The 24,495-nt window shown below is 29.5% G+C and overlaps 2 protein-coding genes across 3 annotated transcripts; both read right to left on the bottom strand.

The window, feature by feature from the left end:
* Positions 1-2,680: 2,680 nt before the first annotated feature.
* LOC130678700 (uncharacterized) lies at positions 2,681-23,734 on the bottom strand. Of its 2 annotated transcripts, XM_057486111.1 has the most exons (14): positions 23,517-23,734; positions 20,351-20,986; positions 19,135-20,277; positions 11,628-11,815; positions 10,928-11,144; positions 10,610-10,860; positions 10,314-10,537; positions 10,083-10,239; positions 9,712-9,992; positions 8,670-8,801; positions 6,353-6,580; positions 6,074-6,271; positions 4,472-4,519; positions 2,681-4,324 (listed from the first exon to the last, which is right to left on the bottom strand). In XM_057486111.1, the coding sequence occupies exons 2-14, from the start codon at positions 20,953-20,955 to the stop codon at positions 3,326-3,328; spliced, it is 4,671 nt and encodes a 1,556-aa protein (XP_057342094.1). In that variant the 5' UTR covers positions 20,956-20,986; positions 23,517-23,734; the 3' UTR covers positions 2,681-3,325. The 2 variants fall into 2 exon arrangements, with proteins under 2 accessions (XP_057342094.1, XP_057342095.1); XM_057486112.1 differs by lacking the exon at positions 4,472-4,519 and having other exon boundaries at positions 23,517-23,728.
* Positions 6,589-8,656, bottom strand: LOC130678701 (TNF receptor-associated factor 3). Its single transcript, XM_057486113.1, has one exon. The coding sequence runs from the start codon at positions 8,263-8,265 to the stop codon at positions 6,700-6,702; it is 1,566 nt and encodes a 521-aa protein (XP_057342096.1). The 5' UTR covers positions 8,266-8,656; the 3' UTR covers positions 6,589-6,699.
* Positions 23,735-24,495: the final 761 nt, after the last annotated feature.

Below are 24,495 nucleotides of genomic sequence, written 5' to 3'. Positions count from 1 at the left end.
GTATTGATCATCAAATCTGTAGATGGAGACCAGATCACTAATATAACGTTATATATTTTTTCCTTATCATTGTCTAGTTTGATAATTTACAGCCAGGGCTCCTAAGAAAACTTTTCGTTTGAGGCGTCTAAGTAATGAGTGAAAATGTAGCTAATAAAGTTGACATCTATCGTTGATCACAATTACCTCCTAGAAAAGGAAGGAGAAGGAAAACTAGTCCAATAATTATATCCTAGACCACATAGTTCCTCGGTGTCAGTTCACCAGTTAGTTAATTTTTGACGACGGGCATAAATATATATATATATAAAAGCCTTATAAAAATTTATTTAGTATTATTTAAAATTTTAAAAATACTTAAAAGTAAATATGGGAAAAAAATGAGTCGACGGAAGTCTTCTTTGTATAATACGAATTGTACGGATCCTGATTATGTAATAAAAATTTATAAATCATTAAAAAATAATCGTTGTAAAATCAATTCCGTAAATATAATATTGAAATCTTAAAATTACCTTAGCCAACCTTGCTCCATCTTTCTATTTTGGAAGATATATATCTACATATCATATGATGTAGAATTTACGGATTAGCTTCTTTCAAACAATAAAATTGTCGTAGATAAATAATTCTGTTTGGGGATTACAACTTGATTTTTAGCTGTCCTGCTAGAAGCACTACAATTTTTCATATATATATTCAATATACATTTTATAAAATACACTCCAATATTCATGAACTAACCCAAATTCCCACAATTTTAACATTTTGGTTATAAAATTAACTTTTTTTTTCTATGTATGTTATTATACATCCATGAAACCGAGAGGATAGACGAATTTTCTATATTTTTTCATGGACTGTGAAAGACTGAAGAAATTTTTTCAGCAAAAGCAATGCATACTCTGAGAAAAATATTTTCTTCTGACAACTAACTGTTAGTTATGAAAATAAAATGATTTGATTATCCATTGCCAATCATATATTTGGTTGTTTTAACGAAATATTTTTACAATCCACCAACAAAACAAATGCCTGTAAACTTATACAGTAGTCATTATGAAATATATTAGAGCCTTAGAGAATGAGTTATTAATAATAATTAAATATTATTTTAAAATAACAGAATATCTATTTAACAATTAATAAGTGCATATTTAGAAAAACGATTAATTTTTTTACAAATATTTTTTTTTTGTACTCTGACAAAAATTGTTCAGGAAAACATAAATTAAATTTTAATGTCATAGTGTAATTCAGTTAACGCTAATATTACTATCAAAAAAGTGTTGGCTCACTCTGTTAATTTATCTGCGAATATAATAACTCTGAAATAAGTTTCTTACCAAGGAAACTACAAGCTGAGGGCGCGATCTAGTGGCGAGCACCGAACTACTCCCGCTGCTGCTGCCTAGACCATAACTTCCTCTCCACCATATTTATCTTTTTTCCCAAAAAATTTTTCTCTTAGTTAATTAAGGTTTAACGATTTTTGCGCGACACACGTACGTGTTTCTTTTTTTAATTTTATAAAATTTTTTCTATTATATTCTGCCGGCATTTTATTTTGATTTACGATTTTTAATTTCTCTCCCATTTCTAATAACTTGTTTTTTGAATATTTAAATTTACCGCGCAATTAATAAGAACAATTAATAAATTATTGATGAAAATAAAAAATTTCGAGTATACTTTTTAGTCTAATTAATATAATTGTTGACACAAATAAATTTTAAGAAAATTTTTAGATTTAAATTTTGAAATTTCGCGCCAAGTTGACGCTACTGCGCGTCGCTGTTTTCAGCGTTCAAATTTTTGCTAAAGTGGGGGCGGTCGACGAATCGCAAAATCGATTGCTTTGTATCAACTGACGGTCCAATAGCGGCAGTCAGTATCATCGACAATGGCAGTAGTAGTCCATATCTTGCTTTACGTTTAAATTGAAACACAGTATTGCAGTTAATTCGCGGAATTATCCATAAAATTTATTGCTCATAGTAATTGTTTAATTAAAATATGCGGTGTTTGTAAAATTTAAATTGTGCAAAGTGTCTGTGGTGTCGTTAAGTGTTGAGTGTTCAGTGCTAGTGTAAAGTATTGCTGATGGTTGATGCTGATAACCTCCAAGTACCTGAGCAAAATCATCTGGCATCGTCTGGTGGGAAATAGCAGTTAAGTGACGTTTTTTAGCTGCAATATACTTGGAAAAATTTAAATCAAATCTCCAAGTGTATTAGGACACCCTTCTGCATATTATTCCCCCGCCAAGGTTTGTTCAAACACTTGCGTGTTTTTTTTTTCAATAGTTTATATATTTTTCTATCATATTCTGCCGCCATTTTATTTTAACGTACGAATTTAAATTTATCTCCAATTATTAATGATTTATTTTCCAAATATTTAAATTTACCGCGCAAGTAATGAGAATAATTAATAAATTAATTGCTTCGGGTGCATTCGGAAATGCTCTAGCTGTAGTTCGGCGTTCGCCGCAAGATCGCGCTTAGGAAAAGTGGTGTCCCTGGCAAGAAACTTATTTCAGAACTATTATATATTCTCTATCAATTCTCTGTAGGTATTTTCAAAGTCAACAAAAAAATCCTGATTATTTTTACGGGTTTTTAAATTCTGCGCAATAATACAACTCAGTTTTCTTAAAATAAAAAAAAAAAACCAAAACAATTTTTCTATAATTATATTTAAATCAACTATATACACTTTTTAAAAATATTTATCCAAGTCATCACCCGCTCTAATAAAAAAAAAAAAATTTCGATGAAAACTCACATCAATTTAAAAAAAACTCAAATTATCTTAATATTTATTTTTTATTTTAATTACACAATTAATCGGACGGATTATGATTGTTTCATATTCATACACTCCACAATTTAATAATATACTTCCAAACGACATATATTCTATATCATAAATTCATCTAATATCGGTCGCAAATTTCTAGTACAAATTTAAACAGTAAAAAATAATAATAATAATGTTTCGCATAAACATTTACAAGTCTTTCGTTGACAGTAAGGCATCGCGGTGTTTATCATACATCAGATAAATAAAATAAAATGCTTTTGAACACAACATTATTGTAAGTAATGCATTAATATATATCGATCAATTCTACTCGATATCACGTTCAAATAATACATTCCAATAATTCTATTTAAAAATAACAATTAATATTTCCAATAATAATAAAAAATTATACAGTTACAATAAACTAGATAAATAACCAATTAAAAAATAAACAAATATTACATCGTTTATACAATTGTTGCGAGTTATATCACACATATAAACAAAAAAATGGAGTTTATTCCATTTGACCAGTCTTATCTTTTTCATCATCGCCTATATCAATATTAACATCAACATCAACCTCATCAGGATGAGGATCAGGATCATTATTGCCAATATCGTTGTCTTCTTCATTGTCATTATCATCATTATTATCAATATCAATGTCATTGTTATCAACATTTTGATCAGAGACTAGAGGTATGTCCTGCTTATTAAAAACTAGCGAATCCTCACCAATAGGCGCAGCAGCAGTGACGAGATTTTCAATAGACGTGGCATTGATTGGTGGAGCTGATTGATGATTGAGCAGCGAATTTGTCTGCAATGTCTGGTGGGTTTTCGTAGTACCCCTTCTGATACTACTCCGTAATAAATTAGCGACATCAGCAGCTGTCAGATTAGATGATCCGGTGTTGTGTAAACGCCGGCGATTGCGATCAATTGTAGAGTGAGTTCTTTCAACAGGACATCTGTCAAAAGTGTTTCGTGATACTCTGTCGAGAGTTTGTGATCCAACTCTTAGATCCATAATTGGAACTCCGCTATGACTATTCCGGTGAAGATGATGGTGGTGATGATTATGGTGATTATTCATAGCAACACCAACATCTGTTACATCCGGTCGCGATTCAATGGTATGAATAGTTGGTATGTCTCTTGAAACAATTGTATGATTCATTTCAACTAAAACAGTTGCGTAGTCAGGTGGCGGTGGTTGCAAAGCTGGTCTTGCACGTGCTACGCTACTTTCTCCTAAGACTGATGCTATTCTCCGTACACTTTGACGAAAACTTTGACGCAACATTTTAGCAATTCGGGCACCAGTTGCCGTCGTATAACTGGGCGGTGGTGTATACTTTGGTGGTGGGTCTTCGAAGGGTACGTCCGATGTCGTGGGTAGTATTCCTGTGTTATCGTGATTTACATTTGTCGCGGTACTATTTCGTAACTGGGTGATACGTCGCCGGGCACTTTCGGGCTCCAGTGATGGCCGATATAGCAACTGGATTCTCTGTAAAAAATTATTTACTCATTTTTAAATCATTCATGGCATAAAATAAATAATAATAATCATAAAACTACAGTCTACGCTACAATTCGAAGATCGTTATTGTTCGTTAAAAATTTTATTAACTTTTTTTTAGTAGTTAACACTTACATTAACATTACAATCTTCACAATGATTATTCATCTCCGATTGTTCAGTCTAATGTGTTAGCATGTCAAAAATAAATTCCATCTTACAGTTATTTTGATCAAAAAAAAAAAAATTAATTAAGCGCAAGCATAGAGACTAAAAATTTCTTATGTGACTATTAGTTAGTAATATGTATTACTTTACGTATTAATATAATTTATAATTTGTTTGAACTGTTAACAAAGCATTGATATGATACGACAGTGAGACGTTTATTTTTAGACTATTATTAAATTTTAATAATTTCTCATAAGGTAAAAGACCCAGTACCCGATCAGGGAACTAGTACCCGATAACTCATGTATTTGTATATCTATATTTAGTACATATATATATTTACAAATACATGAATGTTCGGGAACTGTTCCCTGGTTGGGTATTGGGTCTTTTACCTTATGAGAAATTTTTTTTTTTACTTCAATAAAATTAAGCATTCTTTGGATTATTTGTATAAATAATTTCTACGTCATAGAATAAGAGCGCCAATACCCATCCTCAAACCAGCAGCCAGCCACGTCATGTTAAATTATATCTAAGGTACCGGCGAGTAATAAGGCCTGGCTAAGGGAAATTTTGTATAGAATCGAAAATATTGCATTTAATTATCGAAATGTATCATTAATTTTTATTTCAATACATTAGCCATAAAATATAATGAAGTCATGGTTATTTTTACCACAAACAAACAAAAAATTAAACTTTTACAAAAATCATACCAATAGGCCTTATTTTACTACACGGAAAAAAATAATTGACAATAATTGTAGTTCAACTTGTAATTATTTATGTTATGTTCAATAACTAATGTCGTTTCAGTTAGTAAAATTATGATTTTAATGTTTAAACTGCTATAATTAACAGTTAATCGTTGAAATATACTGCTTGACTATTTAAAATTACTACTTAAACCTTACAAAACTACAAGACACTTGTCAAAAAAATGCATCTGTTATTAATTTCTTATGTTCTACTCAGTAATATTTGCTGAGATTCGGTCTAGGCGCGCTGTTGACGAGAATCTCAGTAATAATTACTAATATTTTTTTTTTCCGTGTACGGTAGGGTAATAAGGCCTATGGGTTAAACAAACTGGAGTAGTTTAATTATACTTAATAAAATTGGTATTAGAGATGAATCATCACTTAAATTTAGCAACAATACTTTTTTAAAGATAGAAAACTAGATTGCTTTGCTCAACAGCACTTAAAACTATTAGTATCCTTTTTAAGAGTCAGAAGACTAGATTGTTTTTTATAATTTCTTCTGCGCTACATCATATGACGGATGATGAAATATAGAAGACAGGGAACGTGGTATCGAGACTCTATAAACTTGTCGTAACATCTATATGCAAGACCCTTCTACTAGAGTAGCCTTTAGCGAAGACGGTTATTTTAAAAATCATTTCTGTCACTTAGGCCTTATTACCCGTGGGTACCTTATATATATTTTGAGCCAATGTTGAAGTATATGACCAGCTGGCTACTGGTCAGGAGCTAAGTACTGGAGCTCTTACCCTGTATAGTCACCGGAAGCGTTTGCTTAATAAAGTTTAAAACTTACATCAAAAATATCCGGCGGTCCATTATTGAGATACCGACAAGTTTGAATTATAGCAACTGCCGGAATAATTAATATCGGTATTAATTGCATCGATGCACCCAATTGTCGTGACCATACTGCCCAGTAATCTTTACCACTTCGTCTATAAGAATATAGTTCACGGAAATTACTGCTGCGGAACAAAGTTATGCTCAAGACCTGTAAATTAATTTAGAAATAATTATAAATAATAATAATAATAATAATAATAACAATAATTAATAAAATCTAAATATTTACCATTAACATAATCGGTAATATAACATTCCATGTGAATGACAATAAAGGACCAGCCCAATGTTTAAGACATCTACCAGTTGGTGAAAATAGTTCAGCAACAACAGCTTCCCCAGTATGAGGTCTACCTCTAACTGCAAATACTGCGCCGACTTGTACGAGATATAAAATAATAATCCACCACGCACCGCCAATTGTATAGTCCAAAAAATAAACCATATAAATACCCCACTATAAAAATAAAAAATAAACGTTCATTTATAAATTTTACTATCAAATAACACACAATCGTCTAATGCAATGTGCACATGGTTAATAATTATTAATAGCAACTAAAACTAAAAATAAATCTATTTATCCAAAGCCGACGTAGAAGCCGATAGATTGCTTTGTAATTCGGTAATCTGTATATCGAAAAATAACAAATTATTTTTGGTGAATCCATCATGTCTATTTAAAACAGTGTGTGGTATAAACATGTCAATAGTTGAATCTTTTTCAAAATTAATACTACTATTTTTACTGTCGTTATTTTTAAGCCGCGTAGCTGTGGTTTTAACAATTTTCTTAATATTATTATTCGAATTATCTTGATCACAAAGTGTTACGCGCGCACGAAGAGTGCAAGGCCACTCTAATAAAGGATCCCAAGGACCTTCAACGACTTTAAGACACCCAATAATATTCCTATCTTTCCACCTGTCTCTCCCGTTTAAATATAATTCCATTTTTAATAAGTAACCATATTCTCTACTAAAAAATGTCGGGCTGTTAACTACAGCCTCATATTCTTTAGCGGCGGTCATTTTCTCACAGTAATTATCAATACGCCACAAAAGTCTTCCATGCGTAATAGGTATCGCTGTAACCATTTCTTCTTTGCTGTTTCTAAAGTAATTTAAATTACCAACAGCATTGTAAGATAATAATAAATTATTATTAACAACATTTGAGACCATTAATTCCTCAAGACACTTGATCGTTTTATTCAACCGCAATTTCAATGACTTGGTTATAATTTCCTGTTTATCAATGCACTCATTATGACATTTCAATTCATCAATTAATAAATCTATTTTATCATTAAGCGATTTAAATTTACATTCAATATTTTTGTCCTCATTAAATCGTAAGCCCAATTGATACTTAATATTTTTTATCTCTTGCTTATGATCGTCCCAAATATCGCTAATTAATATGCTTTCTTTAGCAACGAACGTTTTCAAATCTTTCAATTCATTTTCCAATTTTTCCATCCTCATTACGCTGTCAAAATTATCTAATTGCTGATGCTGATTATCATCAAGAGCATTTTTGATAATATCCAACCGATAACCGAGTGCTTGAAAACTGGCACTAGTCTTCTCTTTAACGGCGTTCAATATTTCTTCGAGATTATTCAACTTTTTATCAACATTCAGTAAATAAAACTGCTGCTGTTGATGTCTAGCGGTCTCTTTACGCGATTCCTCCATCATATTTTTCCACAATCCGTTCATCAGCTTAGTTATGTACTCAACATTATTCTCCAATTGTTTGATCATTAAAATCAAGTGGTCCACCGATTCCTTACGCTCGTCTTCTTCGTCTTTTATGGCCGCGTTCATTGCGTTAATTGCGTGATAAATTTCACCGGACTCGTTAACTTTATCAACCGGTTTATAACTCATAGATTTTGAATTATTTAATTTATCTTGACACTTATGGCAACCGGGACACTGCTCTTGATGAATTATTTTATTCCTTCTCAGTACACAATTACCGCAACCTGTACATTGTTCCAAAATTTCACTACACATTTGCACATGACTGTGCCAATATTTTTGATCCAATAATTCGTTACAAAAATAACAATTTATGACATTTAACTTTGAACCGCTCGGGGTATTAGAGTCGCTGGTACTGTTGCTATTCATTTCTTGTTTAGTTATTTTATCTAGCAACGCGCAAGTGAATTATCTATTTTACTTTTCTTTGTATTTTTTTTTGCATGTACCAAGTAAATTTTATTGATTAAATCGCGTATTGATATAATATTCATACAGATACACTTGTGATTTTTATTTGAAAATTTATTTTTTATCAACCGCGTCGTATTATGTGCATTCTTGTACTGATTTGAATCATTTTACAAAGCTATGGTGATGATAACAATGAAAAAAAATGTGATAAGAGATTGTGAGATAACGGGGATTTTATCACTATTCATAAGCCATTTTTATTTCGTTGAAGAAAAAATTACTTGAATGAATTTAATTTGTGTTAAATACTAAATGTTTTATTGACTAGTTATATAGTTTTTTTTAAATTGAGTGCTTACCTCAGTTGCCATTGGTAATCCAAGGATATAAGCGCAGGCACAACTAAAAAATGTTATTGTAGTTTCCCAAAGTTTCATCATTTTCGCATTTATTGCCATTATTCCAGTTATTACACAATGCCATATTGCTAACTGTAAATAAACATTTAATTTATGATAAATACATAAATATATCAATTCATTTTAGAGTAGACTGGAAATTCAATACACAGCCGCAGTTTATTAAAGATTTCTTTTCAATTTTTCGTAAGATTGACATTCTTAGACAGTGCCCCCCTCCCCATTTTTAAAAAATATGCAATAACTTTCAACGGTCATAACCGAGTGAAATTTTATTAATTAATAAAAAATAATTAAAACCTTAATTGAAAAAAGGTCAATGTAGTCGCAATTTTGCTGAGATAGAATTTGAAAAAAATTACTTACAGTTGTTATCAATTAGGAGTTAAATGAAATTTGTTGAATAAATTTAAGCCTACAAAATTTGAAAATTCGAATTACGAAATTGACATGAAGATTTTACTGAAATTTATTTTTAAAATTTCGTTTAACTTCCAATTGAAAGTAAGTCACTTTTTTTAAAATCTATATCTCAGCGAAATTACTCCTGCCCTTTTTTCAATTAATGCTTTAATTTTTTTTTCAATTAATTGATAAATTTGATACGCTCATGAGTCATTGAAAATTTTTAAAAAGTGGCGGGTACTGTCTGTCTATGGCCTTAATTTGAATTAAAATATTTACGTTTGAAAAATAAAATTAAGATTTGAATTAGGCAAAATTTTTCTCAAGTAACTGAGGATGAATTTCTAAAAAAAAAAATTTGAAAGATGTGATGGCCCCAAAAACTATAAAATAAAATTTTATTTTATCAACTTCACCGTATTTTTGTATAATTAAATTGAGCGAAAAAAAATGTATTAAAAATTTTAATGGTTTGAATTCAATATATAAACAGTTTTTTTTTATGAGTATCGTTATAAAAAATGAGCTGGGTATTAAAAGTTCCGTGTAATCTTCAAGAGTTAAAGATAATAATTACCTGTTGCGCGATACCAAAAAGAATGAGTATAAAATAAAATAATACGGCCCAAAAAGGCGAAACTTGTTCAGCACCCAGTAGAGCAAGAGTCGCTGGCACTAGTTCCGTTGATAGTCTGAGACTCTGATATCCAGACTCAGCACTCAGATCCGCACCTGGTTTTATTGTACGCTGTCCTAGAAGAAACGACGCGTGGGACATGAATCTTTCGGGCGTATTGCCGTAACCTGGAGGCGGCGCTTGATTAATTGGCCTCATAAAAACATAACTAGATATTTTTTCTATAAAAAAAAAATGACAACCAATAAATAACCGAGCAATTTAATAAAACGAATTATTAATTACATCAGATAATTAAATTTATAAATTACCAAAAGAACTAGTCGTATATGTGTACCCATGGTATCGTAAAATTTGCACACACGTATTAGCTAAAAATGCTGCTAACAGTAGTACAACAATTGTCAAAACAATTACCAGGCTGGTGTCTCGTTGGAGAAGATTCTTATATTTATTGTGTGCGGCAATCTAAAATAAATAAATACAATTATTTATTTTTATACTCCTAGACCTCGAAGGATTTTTTTTACAAAAATATTAACCTGCATTGCAGCAGCACCTAAAACTCCCCATGTTAGAAATACTTCAGATGAAGCAGCGACCCAGGATTTACTGTTTATAAAAAATTCACTCCAAACAGTTGCCGGAAATAATTGATTTATTGTACCCGGTGGCGTTAAACCCAATAGTTTTGTACATAATATTAATGTACCGAATACTGGCACTAGTGTAAATACATATACAACTTTTCCATATGATCTTAATCCTACAAGTAAATAAAATATATTTAATTAATAAATAAAATTTTATTAACTAATTTTAAAAATAATAGCAATACCTTTGCTAAGAGAAACAAAAACAATCATCCAAACAACGGCGAGATTAAATGCTACTTGAAATTTAAGAGTCACGACACTAGGACTCGGTTCATTTAAATGATGTCTCTGTAAAACGACTCCACTAAAATAATCAGGCACTGTTTCGTGTAATTTGTAAGATACTGATAAGTTCATTGGCTTGGTATCTTCACGATACAAAAAAAATGGTTCTGCCCAACGATATCTGTCTTGTTTTGTTATAAATGAATCTCTAAAAAAAAATATTTAGTTTATTTAAATTAAATCAAATAATGAATTTGTGGAAGACCGATAATTACCTGAAGTAAACGAACATCCAAGAAACTCCAATAATACTGTAAATACCAATAAGGGCATGTGCTACTAATAAAGCGATACCAACACCATGAAAAACTGGTGATATTTTCCACATGTCAACGGCACCGGCAGCAAGACGTTGACCAAGACACACTTGTAATGTTAGCATTGGTATACCGAGTACCAATGACAATACTAAGAATTGTACGATAAAATTTGCTGTAAAACAGATACATAATTAGGAGTTATTCAATTATTTGTATGGAGGTACGTAGGAGTGAGGGCAAAATGAGTCCCGAAGAAAAAAATTTTAATAGTGTGAGTCTGGTTCCCTAGCGTTTCATCCGCAGACGTTAAATCCGCGACGTTGTAGATCGGTAATGTATGCCCTTTTTTCAAAGGTTTTGTGTGTGTGTAATTACAATAGTATATTAACACACCCACGCTTGCAATAGTACTGAAAAAATTAAATGAGTAAATAAAGTAAATAAATTATTATAAAGTCGCGGATTTAATGTCCGCGGGTAAATATTTGTGATACCGTGAGAGAGTCTTTTACTCATTAAAAAAATTTTTAAGTTGAGGAAATTTATGAAATTTTGAGTGGCTCCTTACCCAAGTCCGTATTCGAGCAGTTAAAAAAATTGGAGGCCTGTTTTTTGCCCCCCGTTTTAGTTTTTAAATTTTTAAAATAATGTTTACCTCCGAATTGAACACTGAGTATCGAAAATCGGCTTATATTGAACAAACCAAGTGTACAACCAAGACAAGCCAATGCTGGACTAAGTGCATGTGGCCATTTCCCCAATGGATTTTCCTCACTTTCTTCATCTTCATTTCCTCCTCCGCTTCCTGCGGCTCTTCGGGATCCATCTCTCTGTCTTTCACATCTACAAAAAAAAAATTTCAATACAATTAAATTCAAATTTACCAATGGCGGGAATCTTTCAACTTCTTCTCAAACCAAACAGTCTAAGATTCGTAAAGTTTCTGCAATTTACATTTTTAAAAACAAAATACTTTATTAAAATAAAAAAATTATTTGTCTGAGTAATTGGATCTTGGACCAAAAAATTTATTTTAATTATCAAGTATCAAAACAAAAAATTTTGTCATCCCAATTTTCAGAATTTCGTTGCTTTCGTTCCTTTATATTTTACTAAAATAAAAAAATTACTCAAAAATACTTATTAATCAAACGATTACTTAATCTTATATCTTATACATATTTAACATCAATACGTAATATTTTATTATATGTAATGAAATAACATTACCATTAATGTCACTCAGCAAAAAGTGATAATTGTAGTCAATAACAAAAACATGCTAAACAATTTAAACAACAACTATAAATTTATTTATTCATTAATTTACACATCCAAGGTCATTTAAAGGTTGCGATACCTGTATAAGATCATTGTCGCAAAAATTAAATTGGATAAATGAGGTCAATATACTATAAAAAGTAAAAAATAAATTTATAAAAAAACCATATATATATATAATCTATTGCAAATATTTGACCTTTCTCGCGATGTAACTCAGGTTTATATAAGAAAAAAAAAATAGAATCTAAAAAAAACGGCAGTCATCAAGGATAACAACAATAACAATAACAATAACAGTTATTACCGCAACTAGTTCGCGTTTCGCTTAACATTCGGATTTAAAAATAAATAAATTATATTACCACTGATATTAAAAACTTATCAATTCATTTAGTTCATATAAACAAGTGATATAGACAATTAAAATAAATTAAGTCGTTATCGCATCAGTAGCATTAAAAAAAAAGTACCTTGGTCGTTGTCTCCGTTGACTATAATAAAAGTAACCCCTGCATATCGCAGTATTGTCGTAGTTCATCATACTAATATCATATCATATCTATAGTACAGCGACCGACGTCGTCGTCGGGGAGTCGCATCAGCGAGCAGAGGTCGGATCGCAGTCGCAGTCGGAAAAACCGCGCGCGAAAATATCACCTCTTTACTTTATCGTGTTTGCCTGATACGAGGATTTTCCGACAGCGTCAAGTAAAGACTCACTACTTAGTAATAACAATAATAATAATACTGACACATGTAAACATTATTTTTATTCAACACATGCTATATACCTTCTCGATTATACTTATTGACACTTGTGTTTTATTAAATATATATGCAACTCAACGTACATGCACTTGTATTATTTAAATATTATCAACCGCATATACGCCTGGTGGACGATTAAATTTATTTTATATATAGAGACATATATTATATATTAATATGTAGTAATGCATTATTATTATTAAGGCGGTGAATATTTGAAAATCAATCACAATTAAATTAATTAGTCAGATGGATATTTATTACAGAAGTTATTATATTATTACATAATTGCAATTAAACAACAACAACTTTTTAACTATGGTAATAAATTGCCTCTTAACACGCGCGATTTGAATGCAATATGAGAAATTGATCGTTAAAAACACGCGGTCAGTTGATATTGATTAGCAGAATTTTTTTTTTTTTTAATTAGTATTATTATTACTAGAAATTATTTAGTCTTTTTGTTTGTGCCATTAATAATTGTTTTAAAAAATACATTAGTACCGTTAAATTAAATTGTACCGTATGAGTAGCAGTATACGGCGAGTCTTAACAACCGGGGACGATACTTAACTTAACTCGCGAGTCGCGACTACTGAGGCGATTTAATGCGTATGATATAGCTTAGTGACTTGGACTACCGCCTCCTAGGCCTTGATGGTCACCGCACGTAGACTCAACCACTGCCTGAACTTGCAGCAGGTATAACTGTAAGCTGCAAGTCACGTGAGGTGACTTGTTTATATTTATTTTACTCAAATTTTTGGATTTTTATTGTTGGTAAATTATTATATGTACACTGAATATTAAGCTTTATATGACGGCAATAAATCGCTGAGAAAGTCAAGACAAAAGAAATTTTCGGATGATAAATTTTATATTTTACCTGATAAACGATAAGATTTTTTTTTAATTACAATCCAAATATTTTTTTTTATAAAAATTAATCATAATAAAACCCTTTATCGGAAACTTTTTAATCCCAAAGTTCAAAAAAATATATATTTTTTTTTAATTCTTATTAAAAAATATCAGATATCAAAATTTAATGATACTGAAGTTAGCCGACGTCTAATCGTTTTTGGATTTTTTTTTAAACAATAAATTAGAAAAAAAAAATATTTGAAAAAATTGCACCTGTAATTTTTTAAATTTTCTATATGTGCATTTTTTTAATTTTTCGTTTTTCGTAATTGATTTTCTGAAAAAAAAAATCCGAAAATTACTAATTGCCTGCTAACTTCATACTCATCAAAATTTATCTCCCATTTTTAATAAAAATTTCGAATGAAAATTTTTTTTCAAGTTTTCAATTAAATTTTGCCTGAATTTTTTTTTTTCAAACTTTCAATCAAAATTTTCTTTCTATCAAAAATATTTCGCGAATAATTTCAATGAAATAAGAAATTGAATTCAAATAAAATAATTATTTAAAAAAAAAATAAATAAAATTAAAGTATAAATTCACACGATGCAATTGATATATATATCTAACATCTATACATTGGATGGTTGCATTCGGAGCTCTAAGTACAACATGCATTCAAGTACAGAGTGCATACGTGAGCAAGAGCACATGTTGTATAGAGCTATCAATATAGCAACAATGACAGTGCAGTATACGGTGCATGCACCGGCTACACGTGTGTGAGTTGTGTGTACGACAGGAGTCAACACATGGAAGAATTGCAGCTGGAGAACGAGCAGAGAGGGAGGAGTGTATTGGCCGCGAGTCAGACATGCGGAGGAACTAAAAACTATTAAGTGGGGGAGCATGTGCAGCGCTTTGTGCAACGCCGCTGCAGTGAGGGTATCAGGAGTTTAGATACATAAAGAGGTGAATTGGCGAGTCGATGCAGTTTATACATATAGCTTGCAAATGCCTCTGAGGATGAGTGGTGAACATCATGATAAACATTACTCACATCATTCAACTACGCTTATGCATCCCGGTTTATTTTTTGCCCCAATAAAATAGACTCCCGTTTCCGATACTGAAAATTCATCATGCTCATTGCTCACACTCATTAATTTAACTACGAAGGACTCCTAGGATTCCAAGGACTATTTTTAATTAATCATAAAAACGTGTTGTGTAACAGAAAATAAATTATCGCAGAGCTCTGCAAATTCAAAGCGACTAATGACTGATTTTTCTTTTTTTTGAGATAAAAATTACCCATTAACAAGATTGTAAAATTTTTAGTTGAAAATTAATTAATTTTTCAATAGAATTAATTTCCATTAGATATGAAATTTTAATGACTAATGATAATATTGGAAATAAAACATGATTTTGAAGTTAGTAGACAATTAAACGTTTTTGGATTTTTTTTTTGACGAATCAATGACGAAAAAAAAAATGCACATGTCGAAAATTAAAAAAACTATAGGTGCAATTTTCTAAAATATTTTTTTTTTTATGATTTATGGTTTTGAAAAAAATCAAAAAGTTATCGGACGTACGCTAAACCTCAGTATCATAATGAAGATGTAGAAAAAATTAATTAATTGTATTTTTTATTCGAAACAAGTAAGAAGACTTTACGTAAATATGAATTTAAAGATAATATCTTATTCATAAGACGAACGCTTTCTAACTGACTAATTATAAAGAAAATTTAGTGACTAACACCATTGATTTGGTTCCATGGGTACCTAAAGTATAAACAATACCGCGTATGCATTTACTATTCTCAGTGTTTGCTTGATGTGGTTCTTTGCACTGATTCAAATTGAGGATCAGATTATAAATAAAATATAAAGTGAGCAGTAAGATATCAATGTTAATTAAAATAAACCATGAACAGAAAACAAAAATTTTATGGCTAATGAAATTATTTAATTAAAGTTTTTAATGATTAGTAGAAATTTTTTTCATCAAAATTTAAAAGTAAAAATTAATGGAAAAATTGATGCATTAAAAAAAGTAATGAATGATTTTCAACCCTGCCCATAAATCATTAAAATTAATGAGTGTGAATGTGGCAGATGTCAGACAAATTTTAAATTATTAATAAATAAAGTAAATAATTAATAAAATTAAATTTAAAAAATTTTGAAATTAATAAGTGCATTTTTTATAAATTATTTACTCAGTTTATTTATAATTTTAAATTTGTCTGATGTCTGCTACACTTACACTCATTAAAAATGATACTGAAATTAGCCGACATCTAATAATTTTTGGATTTTTAAAAAAACGATAAATTATGAAAAAAAAAATATTTAAAAAAATTGCACTTGTAGTCTTTTAAATTTTCTACATGTGCATATTTTTAGTTTTTTTTTTCTTCAAATTTAATTGTTAAAAAAAAATCCAAATATTTTTAATTGTCTGCTAACTTCAGTAATTAGTCTTCACAGAAAAAAATAATTACTTGGCGCAATAAAAGTTTACCTGCCCCAAGAAGATTTCTACTTATCCCAAAAAATTTTTTTCATTATGAATTGAAAAAAAAATTTTCTTGAAACCAGAAAAATTTTTAGCGCCAAGAAATTTTTTCTACTAAAAAAATTTTTGTTTTCATTTCATAATGAAAAATTTTTCTTGCGTTCCGAAATTCTTTTTTTCTGTGTCGGTACCAACTAAAAATTTATCTCACACATCGACCAAATTTTATAACATTTACGGAATATTTATTTGAACTTTCAAATATTTTTATAATTACTTATACTCTCTTACCTAAAGTAATTAGTGTAATTACTTTTAACCACACTAACTAAAATAAAATATATATATATATATATATATATATATATATATAATATGTAGCATTACATAAATAGTAACTGTCACTAGTTTGTATTGCAATTTATACCAATTGTTACATTAACTGATAACAGGATACAGAGTAATATCACTGATAATAGAAAACCGGAATATTGTTATTTTTTTACTGATAAATTGCAACTTTCAAATATAGACAATAATTTTTTTAAATACATAACAATAGTCAATTATAAACTTTTCAATTTAATTTACCCGCGCAATTAAATATTTTTTAAAAATTCATAAAATAAAAAAAGTTAATTCTCTGTGCCGAGTTTTGTTAAACAAAACATAAATAACAATGAATCATTACTTAAAGCGAATTAAAAAAAAAATTTATTTATTTACACAGATGCACGTGTTGTATGCAAGTGCATTGTATTGTCGCGCAAGTGGTAACTGGAATTCATTTTAAAAACCGGAGCTACGCACTCTGGCCACTAAGTCTAATTGCATTATTTAAAAAATAAATAAAACAGACAGAGAAAGTACGGATGAGGTAAAAAGAAACTCGTGTGTCATGTCTCGTGTGCATCAACATGTGGGAATGTGGGCACTATATATTATTACGATTATTAACGTTATCAGTTAAGTACGAAATAAAGATTACATATATATACATCCATATACATAGACGAAATATATATGTATATATTTTTAAGTAAAGAATAAATAAATAAATTTTGAAAGTTCTTATTTCACGTGCGCGGTATCGGTTGACATTGAAACGGTTCCAAGGCCAGTCGTATCGTCACGAATACCCCTATCCTGATGCCCTTACAGCAAATATATATGTATTCCTATATAAAATGTATGTATATATGTATGTCTATGTGTATCTATATTTATATATAGTCCTGCCGCAACTGCAGGTTGACCACTGGCCAAACTAGGGGAGTAATCAATATCATATCAGTATATAAGAAAAATGGGGATGAATATTTAGTCGTAATTTTATATTTTTCACTACCGACCATTACTAAAATTATTTATATGAATTCTTTATATGATGGATATATAATTGGACGCAATTATAATATTTGAGTTCCGGGTTTTTGAGGTCTGGTGTAAAAGAATTGAAGTATAAAATTAAATGTAATTTTTTAGTATAATTAAATGTCGTATTATTTATAAAAATTTTTGAAGGATCAGCTGTGCATAAGCACTGACCCTGGGTAGTCATTGATGCGTGAATACAACATGTAGCCAATTGACTGAATAAAATGAATGGGTCAAAAAAAATCTTATATATTTTTATTAATATTTATATATATATTATTGTTGTAAAAGGCATTAAAAAAAGAAAGTGAACAAGAAGACGTTATTTTATGTTTCACAAAAGCATCTCTCACAACATCCGGTCGTAGGATGATGATGATCATGATGATGATGATGACGATGAGAACAAGTACGAGAACTTCTCAAGCAATAAGCTACGAACTACAAGTTATTTTATTATACTATGGTGATATCATTTCAAGTCTATTCATCGTAATTTATTTTTTTTAACATGATGAAATGATAAGTAGAAAAAAATTAATTTAAACTTCAAACAGGGCAGCGTTGAAGGATAACAATAGGAATAAAAAAAATTGTTGCGTAACGGTAAGCGGTGAAACAGCCCGTATGGAGAAATATTTTTGACATATGGTTTATACCTACATATTATAATATTATATATACATATAAATATATACTAGAAAGAAAAAAAAAGTTAATAAGAATATTTGACGCAGGTTCTTTTTTTTGTTTAATCATTTTTAAATTTAAATTTAAATTTAAAATTAGTGTATTTATTATATACGGTCATTAAAAAATATATAACAGTCCGGAAGAAAATTTAATCCAGAAAACTGCAAGTTCTCTGAAGCGAAGAACCGCAACAGAGCAACAGATTTCTTGTGTTCTTTACGTATAATATGCATCACAATTCCTAACCGAGAAAGAATGAAAACAAAATAAAAATATAAAAAAAAATATTGACCGCCTACGCTAAAGTATATATACATATATACCTCAGTACATTGGAGTATACAGTACAGTGCGTTGAAACGCGAACGATTAACGGCACACCGTACACATATATATTTATATATATGTATATATATGAATGTAATGCATAAACATAACAATCTCCGCGAAAGGAGACATACACAATGCACATTGATGATGTTTTCTCATACGCCGTTTGTTTGCAATCAAAATTTTAAAAAATTCAAATAATAATATAGACATTAAAATTCTTTGTCTACAAACAATCTGAGTAAAAACATAAATTATTATTTAAAATAACTTTATTAATTAAATACAAATAAATAAAATTTCTTAAACTCACCGTCTGGTTGTTGGAGTTGAATTTGAATGTTGAGGAGAATTTATTCTTGTAATATTATTAACGTTATCACTATTATCACCATTAGCACAATTATTATTAGTATTATTATTATTTATTGATGAGGATCTATTGCTATTGCGCCGACATGATCTTTCAGTAACACTATTACTTCCTCTTGAACGACTTATATTTCCTCTTCTACCTCTACTACGCGGTGTCAACAAATTATCACCGGCATTAGTCCTCGCAACAATAACCGGCGCACTCGATGGCCTCAAATTTGACGGGTTGGAATTAGTGTGAGCGGCCAATATTTCCGGAGCAATTAACGCGATGTCTGGTAATGAGTTTGGAGCAGAAATGGGCCGAGATGATGAGGCCGAAGATGAGGATGCTGATGATGATGTTGAGGTCGTTGTGAATGAAGATGATTCAATATTATCAACAGTCAATGGTCTGTGTGATGTCCTTTGTCTTGTTGATCCTTGAGGAAGACGGAGATGTCGAAGCCTGCGCATCGACGCACGCATCCACGACGAACTACTGGCGGGAGAATTTCCAACACTATTAAAAACGATAGTCGTGTCTTCGTTATCATTATGATCGACCTCAAATGACAGCGGTGTTGAGTTTGAAGTAGAGGAAGTGGAAGTTGAATTGGAAGTTGATGTTCCTGCTGTTGATGTTGTTGTTGCTGATACATTATCAGTGTAATTATTATTACTACAATTATTACTATCGTGGCTTAATAATGTGGAGGCTATTGATTTGACCGTCGTCGTGTCGACGGGCATGGTGATACTGGCATTTGAGTGTCCACCGCTACCGGCAACTGGCCCTGCTGACGAACGCATGCGTTTCTGGATTTTCTCTAGTGTGTATTCGTTATTACGAGCACCTGGTGATGACGATGTACTCTCTAATGTTGTTTTTGTCGGTGTGCTGGTAGTGGTGATGCTCGCAATAGTGCTAGAGTTGATGGGGGTAGAACTTGCAGTAGTGGGAGTATACACTGAGATTAACGACTTTGGACGACGTGATTGAATTGATAGCGAACGTTGACGCTCTAGTTCTTCAACCCACGACCAATCAACTTCGGAGCATTCTGAAGATGATGCTGATGCCAATACCTCTGATGATTGCCTTTAAAAAAAACGACAAAAATAATTATTTAAATAATAAAAATCATTAAAAAAATTTTAATATTAAAATTTACCCTAAAGATGATGACTTTGAATGAGTCGGTACAATTTCCTTATTAGACGTTGAAGGCTGACAATTAAATTCATCGAGTAATCCATCAGAATTTTTAATCCAAAATTTTTTATCGAACTTTTTTTCTTCATTTCCTGCTGATAATTCATTTTCATCAGCTGCTGTAGACTTAACATCCACCTCTAAAGATGTTGAAGATGATTCGTCATCTCCAAGAGTCCTTGAGCCATTAAACTCATTATTATTTTCACTCAGCTCGGCATTCTGCTCCTGAGTTGCCTTTATAACAGGTTCCAGATTTTTCGTAATAACACGAATTCTTTTTATCGTTTCTGAAGACACCACGTCTATTCTTTTACGGACTGGAACGACCTGATCGTGCCCAAGAGTTACTAAAACATCACCATTGTCGCAGTGTTGGCGTATCAATTTGTGTTCTCTCGTCAAGGATAATTTTTGCTCAAGTCGCGGTGGGCAGACATCCAGAAGATGTTCTTCTGAATTAACTGTCTCTGGTACACGAACAATTGATACACAAGCACGGCCATCTAAATCAATTAAATCTTCTTCCTCTTTGTGATCGCTCGTCGTCAACGCCGTCGCCATTCTATTGCTTTAATTAGTCTTCAACTAATTCCTACAATCAAATTAAATTGTTAAATTACTACTCAACAATAAATAATCAAATGAATATAAACTTTACAGCTCAAAATATACTTTTAATTTATAACTTTGAATATCACTGCGTACTCGATTCTAGTCTGCGTTCAATTGAATACCAGACATTAATATCAAACATACATTTCTGAGTCTATATGTTTAACATTCAAGTGATAATATTTTATAACACATCGAGAATAATTATCAAATACGTACAAATATCATTAACATTAATTATTAATTAATTGATAATATTTTTTTACTATTAAAATTAATGATACTGAAATTAGCCGGTGTCTAATAATTTTTGGATTTTTTAAAAAACTATAAATTAAAAAATAAAAAATATTACAAAAAATTGCACCTATAGTTTTTAAAATTTTCTACATGTGCATATTTTTATTTATTTTTTTTTTTTTAAATTAAATTGCGGGAAAAAGAATTCGAAAATTGTTAATTGTCTGCCAACTATAATACTGAAATTTGCCGACGTTTAATAATTTTTGAATTTTTTTAAAAACATAAATTTTAAAAAATGCACCTACATCTTTTTTAAAATTTTCTACATGTGCAAATTTTTTTTAAATTAAATTGCGGGAAAAGAATTCGAAAATTTTTAATTGTCTGCTAACTATAATACTGAAATTAGCAGACGTTTAATAATTTTTGGATTTTTTTGAGAACATAAATTTAAAGAAAAAAAAATATTTCAAAAAATCGCACCTACAGTTTTTCAAATTTTCTACACGTACATATTTTTTTTTTTAAATTTAATTGTTAAAAGAAAATTCAAAAAATTGTTAACGGTCTGCTAACAACAAGATCATTAAAATAATTATCCATTTATTTAAAAACTAATCAAAATAATATTTAAAAAATCTACTCGAGCATTCTAAAGTGAATTTGTTTGTCGATGATTACGTGCCAAGGGTCTAGGGTCTAGGTTTAGCCCTAATACATATAAGTGTTTTGTATGATTCATCGATTACAAGTAAGCGTAAGAGTAAGAGTGTATATTAACGCCTACTCACGCATACATACATTTAAATACAAACAAACTTAAATTCTCATTCCTCCCAACATACACACAATACACTCTAATATATAGATACATTATTTTTTGTCACGATGATTCATAAAATCGTTAACAAAAAAAACTTATGGTATGCACGTGTTTTAAATCTTTTTACTTTTACGGGCAAATGTTTCGACAAAATAACGATTTATAAATTTACTTATTTCAAAATTCAAACAGAATAATTTAATTCTAATTTTAAATTTTAATATCAGCCATATGATAAATGTATATAAAATACATGTATATGTATGGGTATAGGAGTAGGCAACAAACTTATTCACCTCGACATTGATTTTTTACTGACCACACGAGACGTACAGCGAAATAAAACCTGTCGGTTTGAAAAAATTTTAAAAGTTATAAATTTTACTTTATTCTCAATGTCAAATATATGAAATTAGGGATAAACTTTAATATATTTATTTAGTAATTTAATTTTACATTCATTAAAAAATTACTTAAAAAATTTTTTATTAAATGAATCATTTATCCTTCATGTTTATAAAGCGTTGATGAGTCAATGACCTTTTTTAAATTGTCCAGATAAACTCAAGCTTCGTCATATATATGTACATGGATGCACACATGTATATATATGTATGTATATATTTGAAGTGAAAAATAAATACAATAAAAAAATAAATTATTAATACTAAAGAATAATTTAGGTTCAATAAGTCACGGTCAGCCATTTTATTCTTCTGCATTATAATCCTGAGTGAAAATAAAATATATTTTTTCTTGTATATATTTGAGCATGTAAAATTTATATAATATATAAATAAATAAACAATATTTTTTCTAGAGCTAATTTAGAAATTTTTTTTTTTTATTTTTTACGTTTGAAAAAAAATTTATTTATTTACTTTCTCACAGGACATAATTATTCATTAATTTATATATAAATTTTTAATAATATAAATATATATGAATATTAATATCAAATTACTTACTAGAGAAAGTTTGTGTGAAAATATTTTTTCGCTTGTCATGAGGACTAACAATAAAAAAAATAAATAATACTTTATATAATAAAAATAATAATAATTTATACTTGTCACAGGATTTTAAAAACCAGACGTTGAGTTGTGGAGATAAATCTTAATTTATAAATAATTTATACACTCAATTGTAATTATTGAGATTTAAAAAAGTATTATATTTCTTATATATTTATTCTATTAACAATAACTCCAAAAAATACTGATACTGAAGTAAACCGAGGGCTAATAGTTTTTGAAATTTATTCGAAGCGATAATTAATGAAAAAAAATATTTAAAAAAATTGCACTTATAGATTTTTTAATTTTCTACATGTGCATATTTTTAGATTTTTTTTTTTGTAATCTATTTGTTGAATAAAAAATCGAAAAATTTTGTCTGCGCACTTCAAGATCATAAAAATTTAAATATTTTTAAAAATACTCACAATAAAATCGGTAATCCATTGAAACTTAAAAAAGAAATCAAAATATACTTTGTAATAAAATATATTTTGTTTTAAATCGAAAAAAAAATTATTTCACATCAGTAAAAATAAACAAACGGTAAATAAAATTTTTACTATCATTTCTTTGTGCATAATAAGTGGCACAAATTCAAATCCTTAATAATAATCACGAAAACTTTATACTACGTACAAAACAGGTCATTTAAAAGAAGAAATAGAAGATATGTACACTATATACACGAGCAATATTTAATATAAAAAAAATTGGCTATATATATATATACTTTTACTGTTTAAATAAAAATTGAACTAAAGATTTATTTAAATAACGTTTTAAATTTTTAAAATTCAAATAATGGCAAGAAGTTAATTTTTTTTAATTTATCAATACTTATTATTATAGTATTGTTTATTATTATTTTAAAAAGTATACTGTACATATTTCATGGTGAATTTTACCATGGTAAAAATATAAGTATTAATACGAAACAAGTCGGCGCAATACTAAAGAACGAGAATGAGAGACTTAAACTATGGGGCCTTTTCGGAGCGCGTGCATTCACCCATTCACATATACATATATATGTACGTATATGTATACATATATTTATATATGTGTAAATATATAAGTACCAATACAAAGGGGAATGGAAGAAAAGTATATTGAGCCAAGAGAGCGTGATAAAAAGAGAGAGAAAGCAAAAAGAAAGAGAGAATTAAATAATCTATTGGTAGAAAATGATCAAGACAAGGATAAATAACAGAACACATATACATTTACGCGGGAGAAAGAGATGGTAATGTGTATGTAATGTATAATAGGTCAGATATATTCAGCGCACATCAAACTAGATAAAAAACGAAATGTTTAATATATTTGTACGTATGTATGTATGCGATTAGAAGTAAAAGTATGAGAAATAGATTTATTATTAAATGGGAGGGAAGTTGGCTAATA

This window comes from Microplitis mediator, chromosome 2 (assembly GCF_029852145.1).
Source record: "Microplitis mediator isolate UGA2020A chromosome 2, iyMicMedi2.1, whole genome shotgun sequence".
NCBI lineage: Eukaryota > Metazoa > Arthropoda > Insecta > Hymenoptera > Braconidae > Microplitis > Microplitis mediator.
This window is presented reverse-complemented; position numbering and strand designations above follow the sequence as displayed.